The sequence below is a fragment of the Cebus imitator genome, unplaced genomic scaffold, assembly GCF_001604975.1.
Source record: "Cebus imitator isolate Cc_AM_T3 unplaced genomic scaffold, Cebus_imitator-1.0 Scaffold42, whole genome shotgun sequence".
Taxonomy (NCBI): Eukaryota; Metazoa; Chordata; class Mammalia; order Primates; family Cebidae; genus Cebus; species Cebus imitator.
Genome location: NW_016107357.1, coordinates 17,140,963 through 17,153,934, shown reverse-complemented (window position 1 = coordinate 17,153,934; position 12,972 = coordinate 17,140,963). Strand labels below are relative to the sequence as shown.

General features: G+C 39.7%; 1 protein-coding gene across 4 annotated transcripts in view; it reads right to left on the bottom strand.

The window, feature by feature from the left end:
• MTR (5-methyltetrahydrofolate-homocysteine methyltransferase) overlaps window positions 1-12,972 on the bottom strand; it is a 110,600-nt gene that overhangs the window by 92,463 nt on the left and 5,165 nt on the right. For 3 of the 4 annotated variants that reach the window (XM_017526610.2, XM_017526612.2, XM_037737804.1), the window contains exons 2-5: window positions 8,716-8,930; window positions 5,798-5,887; window positions 3,203-3,272; window positions 1,440-1,532 (exon numbers count right to left, since the gene is read on the bottom strand). In XM_017526610.2, coding sequence (XP_017382099.1) covers window positions 1,440-1,532; window positions 3,203-3,272; window positions 5,798-5,887; window positions 8,716-8,930 — 468 coding nt within the window. The remainder of the gene's footprint in view (window positions 1-1,439; window positions 1,533-3,202; window positions 3,273-5,797; window positions 5,888-8,715; window positions 8,931-12,972) is intronic. The other variant, XM_017526611.2, reaches the window with a different exon arrangement.

Sequence of the window (12,972 nt, the reverse complement as noted above, 5' to 3'; positions counted from 1 at the left end):
TTAGGTTATCTATTTCCATATGGGCGATCATCTCTCTCCCTATTTTATCTCCCAACCAAAAAAGAAAAAATGCTCAGATATCTAATAGAGAAGGCTATACTGTGAAGTTATGCTTGCTGTCTGAATATACAGTAGGTCCTCCTGTAACATCTTTGACAGGTTCTCGGAAATTGCAACTCTGATTAAGACAATATAGAACAAAACCAGTATTTTCTTATCAATATTATAATGAAATGCTGTTGAAGGAAATGACATTATTTGAGGGCCTGCTATGCATCATTTTGCTTAAAAGTGCAGTTTTCAAGAACGTGCCGATGACATTAAGTCAAGACTTACTGTACTCTACCTTGTACAGCCCAAGAGCAAGGAGAAGTTAGCTCCCCACTGGCATGTCTAGACAAAAGAGAGTGTCAACCACACATAAGCCTGGTATGGGCAACTCCTGGTGAAAAAGCGTGGTATCATGACACATAAAGTTCCATAAACCAAAACCCTACAAACTATACTTGCTTGATCTCATCATCTGCACAGACTACACTGCCAGATATGGTATCATGACTATTCAGCTCTGTTATTTTAATGCTTTTTGTTTTTAATAGTCCTGATGCTTAGAAATTGACCTAGACACTTGGATTTCTTTTTTTGTCAAACCCCAATGTAAGTATGTTTATATATGGTAGCATATAAGATTCATAATGCTAGCATGTTGATATGATTTGGCTGTGTCGCCACCCAAATCTCTTCTCGAATTCCAACATGTTGTGGGAGGTACCTGGTGGGAGGTAATTGAGTCATGAGGGCAGGTCTTTCCCGTGCTGTTCTTGTAATAGTGAATAGGTCTCATGATATCTGATGGTTATATAAGGGGGAGTTTGCCTGCACAAGCTCTCTCTTTGCCTGCTGCCATCCATGTAAGATGTGGCTTGCTCCTCCTTCCCATCTGCCATGATTGTGAGGCTTCCCCAACCACATGGAACTGTAAGTCCATTAAACCTCTCTTTCTTCTGTAAATTGCTCAGTCTTGTCTTTATCAGTAGTGTGAAAATGGACTAATACAGATGTCTAGATAGTTTGGACTGTCTTCTGATGAATGAGGATATAGTGAGCTATTTTATAACAGACCAAAAACCTAATACCCAAATTTGCTCAACTTCTGAGTTTAGTTTTGTTTTCGTTGGTTTCATTTCCACAGCTGACAAGGCAGCATTAACACAACACCATACATATTTGAAAGCAAGTTCAAACAATAATCATCATCATAGCTAACTTTTTATTTAGATGTCTACTATATTTCAGGTACTGTGGTATATCTTTTACATGGATTAAGTCAAAGTAACTCTATGGTAGATCCTGTTATTGGTTCCATTTTGCAGATTTATAGCCTACTGAAGGACAGAGCTACTTGCCCAAATCAATGATTGTATGTGATAAATACTCACTGATGTTCCTATAATCCGGTCTTTCCACAGATGGGGACACGGAGAGTGTCTTATTAGTCGGACCCAGAGCTCCTGCCACAAACCTCTTAATTCCTTTAGGAGAAGAAAAATAAGTATGAAATCTCTAAATGGCTGAACATTTTTTATTGTGACTAGCCAGTAAGATTTTTTTCTAGAACACATGTCTATAATCTTTTGTCCATAACTCTGAAATCCAAAAAGCTCTAAAAGGCCAAACTTTTTTCTCAATTTGACAATAAAACTTGACCTCTCCTAAACAGATGATTCATAGATTTTGCTTATATATATTTGATCATGGGGCTGCACCAGATCCCACCAAGGAAATTATGCCATAGAGGAGATATGCACATATTATCACGGAACCAGTCCCCAAAACTCTGAATTCTCACACAACTGACTAAAACATTTCAGTAAGTAATCCTTTTCTATTACCACAGTTGTGTTTGGACAAATTCCCTCTCTTCCTATTTTTATGAGACCTTGAAGGTTTTGAACTTAACATAAGTTCTGCAAAATCACCTCACGGTAGCATTTAACTTGAAATGCTCTCCAGTACCATATTGCAGGCTCTTCACCAGCAGGAGATACTAAATCAGGATTAACAATTATAAAGTCTGAAATTGGAAGTATGAAGTAGAGCAAATCTTTCTTTAATAAATTTTCCTCTAGCCTGGAATCTAGGTGCTTCTAAAATGGCGTGGGAAGTTGTGTTCATTCACACAGAAGCCAGAGGTCGTACTGCTCATTACCTTGATGACTTTGGCGACTCAATAACCTGAGCTATGCTATATTTAACTGGAGAAGACTATCAGCTAATTGATAAACCAGCTTCTGAACAGGTTACAGGCCCAAATATTCTTTCTCATCCCCAAAGCTAGGCAATAATGTGGGCATAAGAAAAATGTCCTTATCTCTCCCTGCTTTAGCTGGTTCAGTATCCTCTGACCTGTGACTCTGTTGGAGTAATAGTCTATGCACTGCCATGAATTTAAACATTACCTCTTAGAAACAGAGTTCCTATAAACTGCATTGGTCTTCATTAGTATGCTATGTATAACTTCACAGCAATTTTGCTTTCCTGTTGGCAACAACTTCACGTTTCCAAATCTTAAGGTGCTCCATTTATTTCTCATATTCTTTTCCTTCCCTCAAAGCCTCCTACCAGCTGGTGTCCAAGCATTCTGATGGCATCCAGCCAAGAGGCTAGTTATTTCAGGAGCCACTTCTCAAGTCCCAGCACGACTGATTCTAATGCCACACTCTTTTGTGTGCTTCACAGAGCCTTCAAGGACATCAATAGTAAAGCGGGAATGCTGGAAAGGCAGTATCTCTACCTGCATCAGCTAATCACGGAAATGACAGTACCTTTAAAAAATGAGATCAACTATCCTAATAATAGCCAAGATAATCAAAACGGCCAGCTGTTACTGTAATCACCTGATGAATTATTTCAGCACTAATTACACGAGAAAGTCAGGGGCCTAGCTATAAAGTCAGGCTAAACCAGGGTAAAAGAGCAAATTCTGAGCCCAAGGACCACAGGGCTGGCATCAATTCAAAGGTGTTGAGTGTTTGATTATGAAACTGCAGAGAAGTAATCTACAAACATGTAAAATACAGCGTTTCCAGTGTTGCTCCTAAGCCAAAGGCCACATAAGGAAAAACTGCAATAAAGACACCACATTATAGCTGAGAGTATCAAAGGAACCACGTGTGCAAAAAAAGAGAAGAACATTCCTTACCTGTCTGGAGAGTTATCTCCTCGGCAGCTTTTCTGGCCACTCCTGCAGAGCACTTGTTCATCCGGTAGGCCTAATACATATCAACCACAAAAGTTAGCTTGTCCTTCTTTTCCTCCACATGATAAGTAGTGGATTCATGACCATCAAATACTCAGTTTTCTTCAGTAAGGAAATGTACAGTGAATTAATCTGAGGTCTGAGTGAAATCCTAGCCAAGAAGGCATATCAGCTCCAGGCTTGAAAGGCAGCAAGGATAAGACAAGAGTCCTTGGGGAATGCTTTTAGGTTCTCCTCCCAAATCATGAGCTAGCTGGTAAAAAAAAGGACAATCCCTAGACAGCTAGCATGTCAGAGAATAACCTGTGTGGTTAAATATTCTGAGAATTAAGAAAAAAATATAGCAAATGGAAAAAGCATGGGGGAGGCAAAACATGTGGATTCAAAGACTAGTCCATCACTGCCTGACCAGGCAGTTCCCACAGTAACTTTCCCAGGCCTTGATTCATGTACAACAGTTGGAATCAGTAATTCTGAACTTTTTGCATATAATTAACCACCTGAGAATTTGATAAAGGACTATGAACACTCTCGTTAGGAAATAAAAAGCAAATATGCACATATACACACAGTGTTCCCTATGATTTAAGGAGGTTCAAGGTCCTCCAGAAGCTCTTCCACAGACCAAGTCAGGAGAACTTAGACTTGTGATCTTCAGGTTCCTTTGAATTCTTAAGGTCCTATGTGTCTTGAATACTCACATCCAGTAATTTAACACCCAGAATATCCTAAATAGATGTTGGCAAACTGTGGCTCATAGGGCAAATCGAGTCCACTGCCTATTTTTGTAAGTGAAGTTTTACTGAGATAAAGTATACCCATTTATTTCCATAATGTCTATAGCTGCTTCCACACTACATGATGGAGTTGAGTAGTTGCAAAAGACTGTATATAGCTAACAAAGCCAAAATACGTACTATCTGGCCCTTTATTTAAAAACGTCGGCCAACTTCTGCTCCAAAACGACACAAAAGTAACTGTAAGACACTGCTTACATGAAAACAGAATAATGTGTCTGGAAATATCCCACACAAAAATCGGGACATTAACATCTACCATAGATTTCTATAATTAAGGTTTTATAAAATTTAAATATGGAAGCATCATGTCAATTAAAAGGAAAACAAATCTGCCAGTAGTAATCATTAGGATGACTACCATCAAAAAAAAAAAAAATAGAAAATAAATGGTAATATTGACACTCTAGTTCACTGTTGGTGGGAATGTAAAATGGTACAGCTGGCCGCGCTCGTGGCTCACACCAATGATCCCAGCACTTTGGAAGGCTGAGGCAGACAGATTACCTGAGCTCAGGAATTCGAGACCAGCGTGGGCAACATGGCAAAACCACTTGTCTCTACAAAAACTACAAAAATTAGTAGGGCATGGTAGAGCACACCTGTAGTCCCAGGTACTCAGAGGGCTGAAGCAGGAGACTTGCTTGAACCTGGGAGGCAGAGGTTGCAGTGAGCCGAGATCGTGCCACTGCACCCCAGCCTGGGTGACAGAGTGAGACTCTGCCTCAAAAAAAAAAAAAAAAAAAAAAAAAAGAAAAAAAAAAAAAAAAAAAAAAAAAAAAAAAAAAACGTACAGCCACTTTGAAAAACAGTATAGCAGTTTCTCAAAAAGTTAAACAGAATTATCGTATCATCTAACAACTCGATTTCTGTGTATATATACAAAAAAATTGAATGCAGGGACTTGAATAGATGTTTGTATACACATGTACATAGCAACACTGCATATTCACAACAGCAGAAAGGTAGAGGTGAACCAAATGATCAAGAGATGAATAAGCAAAACGTGGTATACATATACAATGGTATATTATTCAACCTTAAAAAGGAAGGAAATCCTGACACACACAATGACATGGATGAACCTTGAGGACATTACATTAGTGAAATAAACTAGTCACAAAAGGCCAAACACTATATGAGTCAACATATCTAAGGTACCTAGAATAGTCAAATCCATAGAGACAGAAAGTAGAATAGTGTGCAGCGGCTGGAGTTGGGGGTACAGAATGGGGAGGTATTGTTTAATGGACACAGAGTTTCAGTTTGGGAAAATGAAAAGGTTCTGGAAAAGGACAGTGGTGATGATAGCACAACATGTGAATGTACTTAATGCCACTGAAGTGTACACTTAAAAATAATTACATTAAATTTTATGTTATGTGTATTTTATCACAATTTTTTAAAAAGGAAAGAAGCAAAGGCTGCCAGCTAATACTTAAAAAGGCCTCACAATACTGTATGCATACGGCCAATGATTATGCCTTTATCAACAGCTACTGCATAGTAAGTATCATTTCTATTTGATTATGACTTGCCCGTTAAAGAAGCCAGTTGGAAAATGAAGGGCCACTATGTTCATAAGCAGAAGGGATTCACACCATTCTCCCTGTCTCATCACCAACAACATACAACTAAGCATGAGCTTGACTCTGCAGCTTCTGGCACTTTCTCACTAGCAACTTCTGATGTAGCAAAAGCTCACAAGCATCTAAGAAACGTGGAACAACGGAATTCTTACCAAGTGTTCAAGGCCATAGTCAGCTTGGGCAATACTAGTGCTGCTAAAAGTATTTGTTTCAATAATATCTGCGCCAGCCAGCAAGTATTCCTGCAACAAGAGATTATAATGTCAATTATGAGTTTTAGAGTATCTTGTCCCTCCAGAATAAACATGCCCTTTCATCACCACGATTATCACCAACTATCTTTTGACTACTTACTAAGAGTAAGGTACTGCACTAGAAGGTAGAGACGCAAAAAGGTTTAAGGATTTCACAGAAAAGCATGTGGCATGAAAAAATAAACAAGAGAACTTGAATTCAGACAATCTTAGCAGGCTGTTATAAGAATTTAAGCAAGTCTCTTAAACTCCGAGTCTCAGCCTCCTCATTCAAAAATATTATAACCCTAATTCACAGGGTGGCTATTTGCTAATATAAGGTAACACATCAGCCAGGCATGGTGGCTCATGCCTGTAATCATAACACTCTGGGAGGCCAAATTGAGAGGACTGCTTGAGGCCAGGAGTTCAAAACCAGCCTGTGCAACATAGAAAGACCCTGTCTGTAACCAAAACAATACAAAAAATTAGCCAGGCATGGCGGCACATGCCCGTAGTCCTGGCTACTCGGAAGGCTAAGGCAGAAGGACTGCTTGAGCCTAGAGGTTCGAGTGAGCCATAGTGGGCTAAAGTAAGCCACAGTAGCACCACTGCATTCCAGCCTGGGTGACAGAGTAAGACCCTGTCTCAAAAAAACAACAAAAAAGATAATGCATCAAATGTCTGGCACATAGTGGGCACTCAACAAATGGTAGTTCTGTTCCTTCTGTTCCCTTATCTTCTTCCTGCTTTGGCACAACCTGATCCCCACCGAGAAGTGTACCAACTCAGAGATCTCAAGATCTGACCACAATTTTTTCAGTCTATATCTCCCAGTCCCTCTGAACCAGCGTCACATCCTTAATGAAACCTTGAAGATCTTGATACTCCTTTGTGCTCTGTCTTCAAATCTCTTCCTAGCTTCACTCTTTGGATTGTCTCAACCTCAATCTGACTGGCACCCTGAATCTCCTGACCCCCCTGACTTTCCAGTACTGAATAAACCCAACCCTCTCTGAAGCCGAGGAACAATGCCTGAAGAAGCACTGGGGGATGAAAACCAAGACATGCACATTTATAGTAACAGTAACAAACATCCTAAATATCTACCAATAGGGAAATAGCTAAATAAACTATAATATATCCACTTTATCAGGTGCTATGTGACAGCTAAAAAAAAAAACCACTGTGTATATCTACATATACTGACATGGAAAGATTCTGCGAAGTATTATTGAGTAGAAAAATTAAATAGAATGATATGTAAAGCAAGACACCATTAAATTTAAAAAAGCATACAGAGAGCACTATGAGTTTTCTACATATATATATGTGTGTATATATATATGTATTCCTTCAAATATGCATATATGAAAATGCATAACAAAAGGATCTGGTACAATACACACCAACTAATATCAGTGGTTATCTTTGAGGAAAAAATAGCAATTTAGAGTATGGTCAAATGAGAATTTATTCTTATCTATGAGATTTATTTTACAAGAACTAATTTTTTTTTTTAAAGAGCAAGAAAAATTGAAAATAAACTTAAACCTAGGAATAAGGAGATTAGTTAACTGATGATATGTACATAGAATAGATTATGAAGTTATTAAAACCATGTTTCAAAATATTTAATACTCATGGTAGATAAGTAAAAAAATGCAGGCCGGGCGTGGTGGCTCACGTCACGCCTGTAATTCCCAGCACTCTGGGAGGCTGAGGCGGGCGGATCATGAGGTCAGGACATCGAAACCATCCTGGCCAACATGGTGAAACCCCATCTCTACTAAAAATGCAAAAAATTAGCTGGGAGTGGGGGCGCACGCCTGTAGTCCCAGTTACTCGGGAGGCTGAGGCAGGAAAACCACTTGAACCCAGGAGGCAGAGAATGCAGTCAGCCGAGATCGCGCCACTGCACTATAGCCTGGGCGACAGTGCGAGACTCCATCTCAAAAAAAAAAAAAAAATGCAAATTATAAGACAGTATGAAGCAATGTAATCTCAATTTAATTTTTTTAAATCCAAGTATAGAAAATTAGACTAAAATATGAAACACATGAACGGTAGTTGTATCCGAGAATTTTATAATGGGTGAGCACCAGCTTTCTAGATCACAGACAGCATCTTCTCACTGTGTCTTCATGGCAGAAGGGGTGAATAAGTGCCCTTGGGCCTCTTTTACAAGGCCACCTCCTAAAACCATCACATTGGGAACTGGGACTTTACATATGAATCTCAGGGGGGTCATAAACATTTGGACCACAGCAGTATCCTTAAAAGAAGAAACATGAGAGTTTTTTGTCCTCTCTCTGCTCTCCGTCATGTAAAGATACAAACAGAAGACAGCTATCCATAAACAAGAGGGCCCTCACCAGACACAAGATCTGCTGGCACCTTGACTGTGGACTTCCAGGTTCCAGAACTGTGAGAAATAAATGTGTGCTTGTGTAACCCCGTCTGTGGTAACAAGTTATATACCAGCCAAAGCTAAGACACCACCTTTAAGCATTTCTTCATCAGGGCTATTGCAGTGACTTCAATAAGATACTTTTCACACGCTCACTAGTGTGAAAACCCTTATTTGTCCAGCATCTCATAGTTTTTCAATAGAGTTTACATGCCTCAAGTGCAGAAAATCTACCTACCTCATCCCCTTATCCTGAGTCCCCAACATAATACATGACTCTTATTTGATGTCCAAAGCCTGCTTTCTGAATAAGCTGCCTCTTTCTTCTTTACTCTCCAGAGTACCCAGCATAGCAGTCTGCCCTGGTACATGAAACAGCTTGCAGAATAACAGAATGAAAACACACAGGGACCTGGGAGTACTTTACCTTATGGATTTGGTAAATGACATCGGGCTGAGTTATACTTAAAATGTCATTGTTGCCTTTCAGCGGCCTGGCATGATCTTGAAATTCTGGACCTCGGAAGTCCTCTTCATTTAGCTTGTGCCGCTGGATCATGGTCCCCATGCCTCCATCCAGCACCATAATCCTCTTCTGCAGAATGGCATCAATCTCCTTCCACAGGGTTTTCTTCAGACCTGCTTTAAAGAAAGTGAAAGTTTGACTTCAAAGAATGAAAGGTGACAAAGATGTGTGAGGGAGAAGCTTTAGAGAAATTTACAATAATCTGCAATAGGGAGTGAACAGGGTTCACAAAAGATGAACTCATAACTCTATAGCATTAGGAAAATGTTGCCCAGAAAGGTCATTAAGTCGTAACAAAGTCGTAGATTGTACACAGCACCAAATCTCTGGTGAACACAAAACCAGGTGAAGGTAGGCTATAACTACACCTGTTTTACAGATGAGAAAAACAGGCAATAGTGGGCCAGTGATACAAGACTTTCGACAGCAAAAGAAAATACTCAGGGCTCTCTTTCCTTGTTAATTCTGTGCAGATACTCCCTAAATAAAATGATTTAGCATAGATAATTGCAAATCATCAATAATTCCAAACTATCCTTTCAAATATTAGCTTTGACCTTCTCCCTCGATTATTGTCAGAAGTAATAATGGCCTGCAAGCAGTTTTCCTCACCTCTGCCCAACTATGAAATAATAACAGGCTAACGCCCTTGAACTTCTCAACTCTCGCCATGCTCCTTGACTTCTAATTCCCAACCCAGAAAAGGGCCCAATGCTTACTCCTTCTAATTCTGCTTTCTGGTTTCTCTAACCTACTGGAAAGCCACAAAACCATGCTGACTAGAGTCACTGAAAATTTGTAACGTTCAGCCTTTTCTCTGGTTCACCTTTTCTTGACCTCCCTCAATACTTCCAACATGTGCTGTCCCAACTTCTGCCTTTTTTTTAAGCACCAAATCCTTTTCCTCCTCACTGTACAACTGATTTCACTTAATCCTGCACAAAGAAGTCTTCTGTTGGAGGCTCCTCAAACTCACACCCTCTCCACCTCAAAATCCTCTTGCAGTCTGGCTCCCTCTGTTTCCCTCCTTTCTGCACCTAAGGAAGAGCACGTGATCACCAACACCTCCCACTGTGCCCCCATCCACCCCTTCCCACTCCCGTAGTTCTGCCTCAGCAACCATCGATTTCTTATTTTTCTGATGTGGCTTCTGCCTCCACCACTCTCCTGAAATTACTTTCTAAAGTCACCAATGGCCTTCTAAATATCAAAAACACTTGACCCCACTCTTACACCCAGCTTTTAAACAGTTCAGTGGATATTGCTACCTCAACTACCCCTCTGCCCTTCAGTCTAATACTCAAAACCAAACTTGCATATATTCTCAACTCCCTATTTCTGTAAATAACTGGCCACACTCTTCCCAGAAGTCTAACCATAAAATATCAATATTATCTGACTCCTTATTCTCCCTGATAACCAACATCTACTCGGATCCCAAGCCTTATAGATTTGGCCTCTAAAATGCCACACACACTGGTCCCACCTTCCTCCCCACGACAACCCCTTTCTTTAAGCCCTTACTAAACACGCCAGGTATCACCAATCCTCTCTGAGCTCTAGTTTGCATCCATGCAAATGAGATCATACATCTATGGAAGTGCCTTGTAAACTATCAAGTGTCCTACAAAGGCAAGGGATCACTACCATACCCAGTCACCCTGTGCTCCAATCCATCTGATGCACCACTACCAGCTTAATCTTCCTATAGAACAAATTTAAACCAGTTGCTTCCCCTGCTCAAACACCTTCAACAACTCCCTACAGCATATCAGAGTGAATACACAGTACTCAAAATAAACCATAATGACACCAACCCATTTCTTCTGTGCTCCCTAAGAGGTGAGAAAAACTCAAGTCAAATGGGGCTGGTTCTAAGCTATTTGAGCTCCTTGGAGCTCATGCCTGGCAACACCAAGGTCAGTACTTGGCAAATATTTGCTTAATTTAAATGAAAAAAAAAAAAGTGAGGGAAGATAAGAAAGAAGAGGCAAATATAATTTAAAACCCAAACCAGTATATGTAAAGAGTATTTGTAAGCTGGCTTTGGGTACACACTTACAACCCTGCCTTGTCTTACGATCCGGTCTCAAGTACACAACATAGGAACTGGGGCTAAATGGTGGCCACAGAACTATTTTGAGTGACTTACTCCAAGTGGGCTTCAGGAAAGTTGCTCCAGTAACCCAAAAGAAAAATCTGCAATATCCAATATCTAGTCTCTTTTCCAAAGGGCACTATGTTTCTTTCAGGGTGTACTATTTCTTTCCAAAGCCAGCTCACTGGCCAATTGTGTTTACTGAACTTGTACATGAGATAAAAAACTTCCTGATAAAGGAACAAAGTTAAGTTCCAATGATCTGACCAGAAGTAAATCAAGAACCAAAGAAAATCACTTCTTGGGAAATGTGGAAAAAAAAAAAAAAAAAAAAAAAAAAAAAAAGAAAGACTGGTAGGTATCAGGCAGTGGGGGGCATTTCAAGCTATAGTAGTCATGGTAAATTCAGATGTAGCCTTAATTTAGGCACTCCATGACGTGACTGTCCTATCAGACAATAAGCACTCAGAATTTGATAGGATTAAGCTAATAGTAGCAGGGTGTGAAAACCCAAGAAATCTGGGTTTTAGCCCCAGCTTGCCTTAATAGCTATGGGATTTTAGGCAAGTCCACTCCATGCTTCAGCAAGATGAGGAAACATCAGCCCTTTCTTCATTGTCGGAACTGTGATACTAAAATGAGACTACGTGTTAAGAACTGGACCTCTTAGGTCACACAAGTCATGAAATGAGACACTGGTGTCTGATATATAGTAAATAACTGATAAATATTAGCTACCCTTATTATGTTGGTATTATTGCAGAGGTAGGACTGAAGTTCTTAACACTGTATTCTATATATTAATTATGAAGTCCAGTGGGCTGTGAAAAATTATGTAAAGCCTAAAGCTCTCAGTTGTTCATGCCGGAGCAGAAATGGCATATTTGCAGTTTTGGAAATCTCCGTGAAAACTGTTAAATGTAGATAATTTCACATGAGGAATGAGAAGAGGGAGAACTAAAGACTCTAACCCACATGCCCAACTGAATTCCTTTCTTCTCAAAAGGATGTAGCTGCAATTCTCCCTGAAATGACATCATGTGAGCTTAAATGGGCAACTGAATCATAAACCTGGTATAAGCATGAGTGTGGCAGTAGGGAAATATGACATGCATGTGAAATTTCATACTTAAAAGGTATTCAAACTTTCTAGGGAAAAAATACAATCTTTTCCACAGACAGTGAAGGATGTCCTTTGGCATCAGCAAAATGATTAATCAGTATCAATCAAATCGATATCATATTAATTACATGTCCTTCTTCCTATCTCCTCCACTGAGCGAGTGCACACGTTTAGTAAACCTAACCACTGAGGGTGCATCCATTCCTCCTCTCATTTTCATAAAAAGTCTTAGTACTTTTCCATGGGGCCCTTACTGTATTCACATTTCAATGCAGAAATAATAAACTTTGCTTCCAGGCTTTAAGACAGTTCACTATTTACCATAAAATGACCCAGCCCCACACATGCAAATTTGATCATCTTGTTTGTTGAGCCACCACATAAGCAAGAGATCAAAAGTTTTTTAAAAAACATTTGCTTTGGTTTTTTAGAAACCTGACAAAGTGATTGTATAATTTATGTGGAAGAACTTTATGACTTCGAATGAAGAAAAATTTCTTAAGACTCAAAAAGACCAAACTCTTAATTTTTTAAAAAAATATGAATTTGATTACATAAAAACCAAGGATTTTTGCTCAATGAAAGTTACCATAGACAAAAATAATAGACAATGGGTTGGGGGAAGATTCTTCAATGTCTGAAGCTAATTTGTTTTCTTATTGATTTGCGTTCGTTCTTTGTACATTCCAGAATGTAATGTACGATGTGAATTAAAAATACCTATAGGGCCGGGCTCGGTGGCTCACGCCTGTAATCCCAGCACTTTGGGAGGCCAAGGCGGGTGGATCACGAGGTCAAGAGATCGAGACCATCCTGGTCAACATGGTGAAACCCCGTCTCTACTAAAAATACAAAAAATTAGCTGGGCATGGTGGCGCGTGCCTGTAATCCCAGCTACTCAGGAGGCTGAGGCAGGAGAATTGCCTGAACCCAGGAG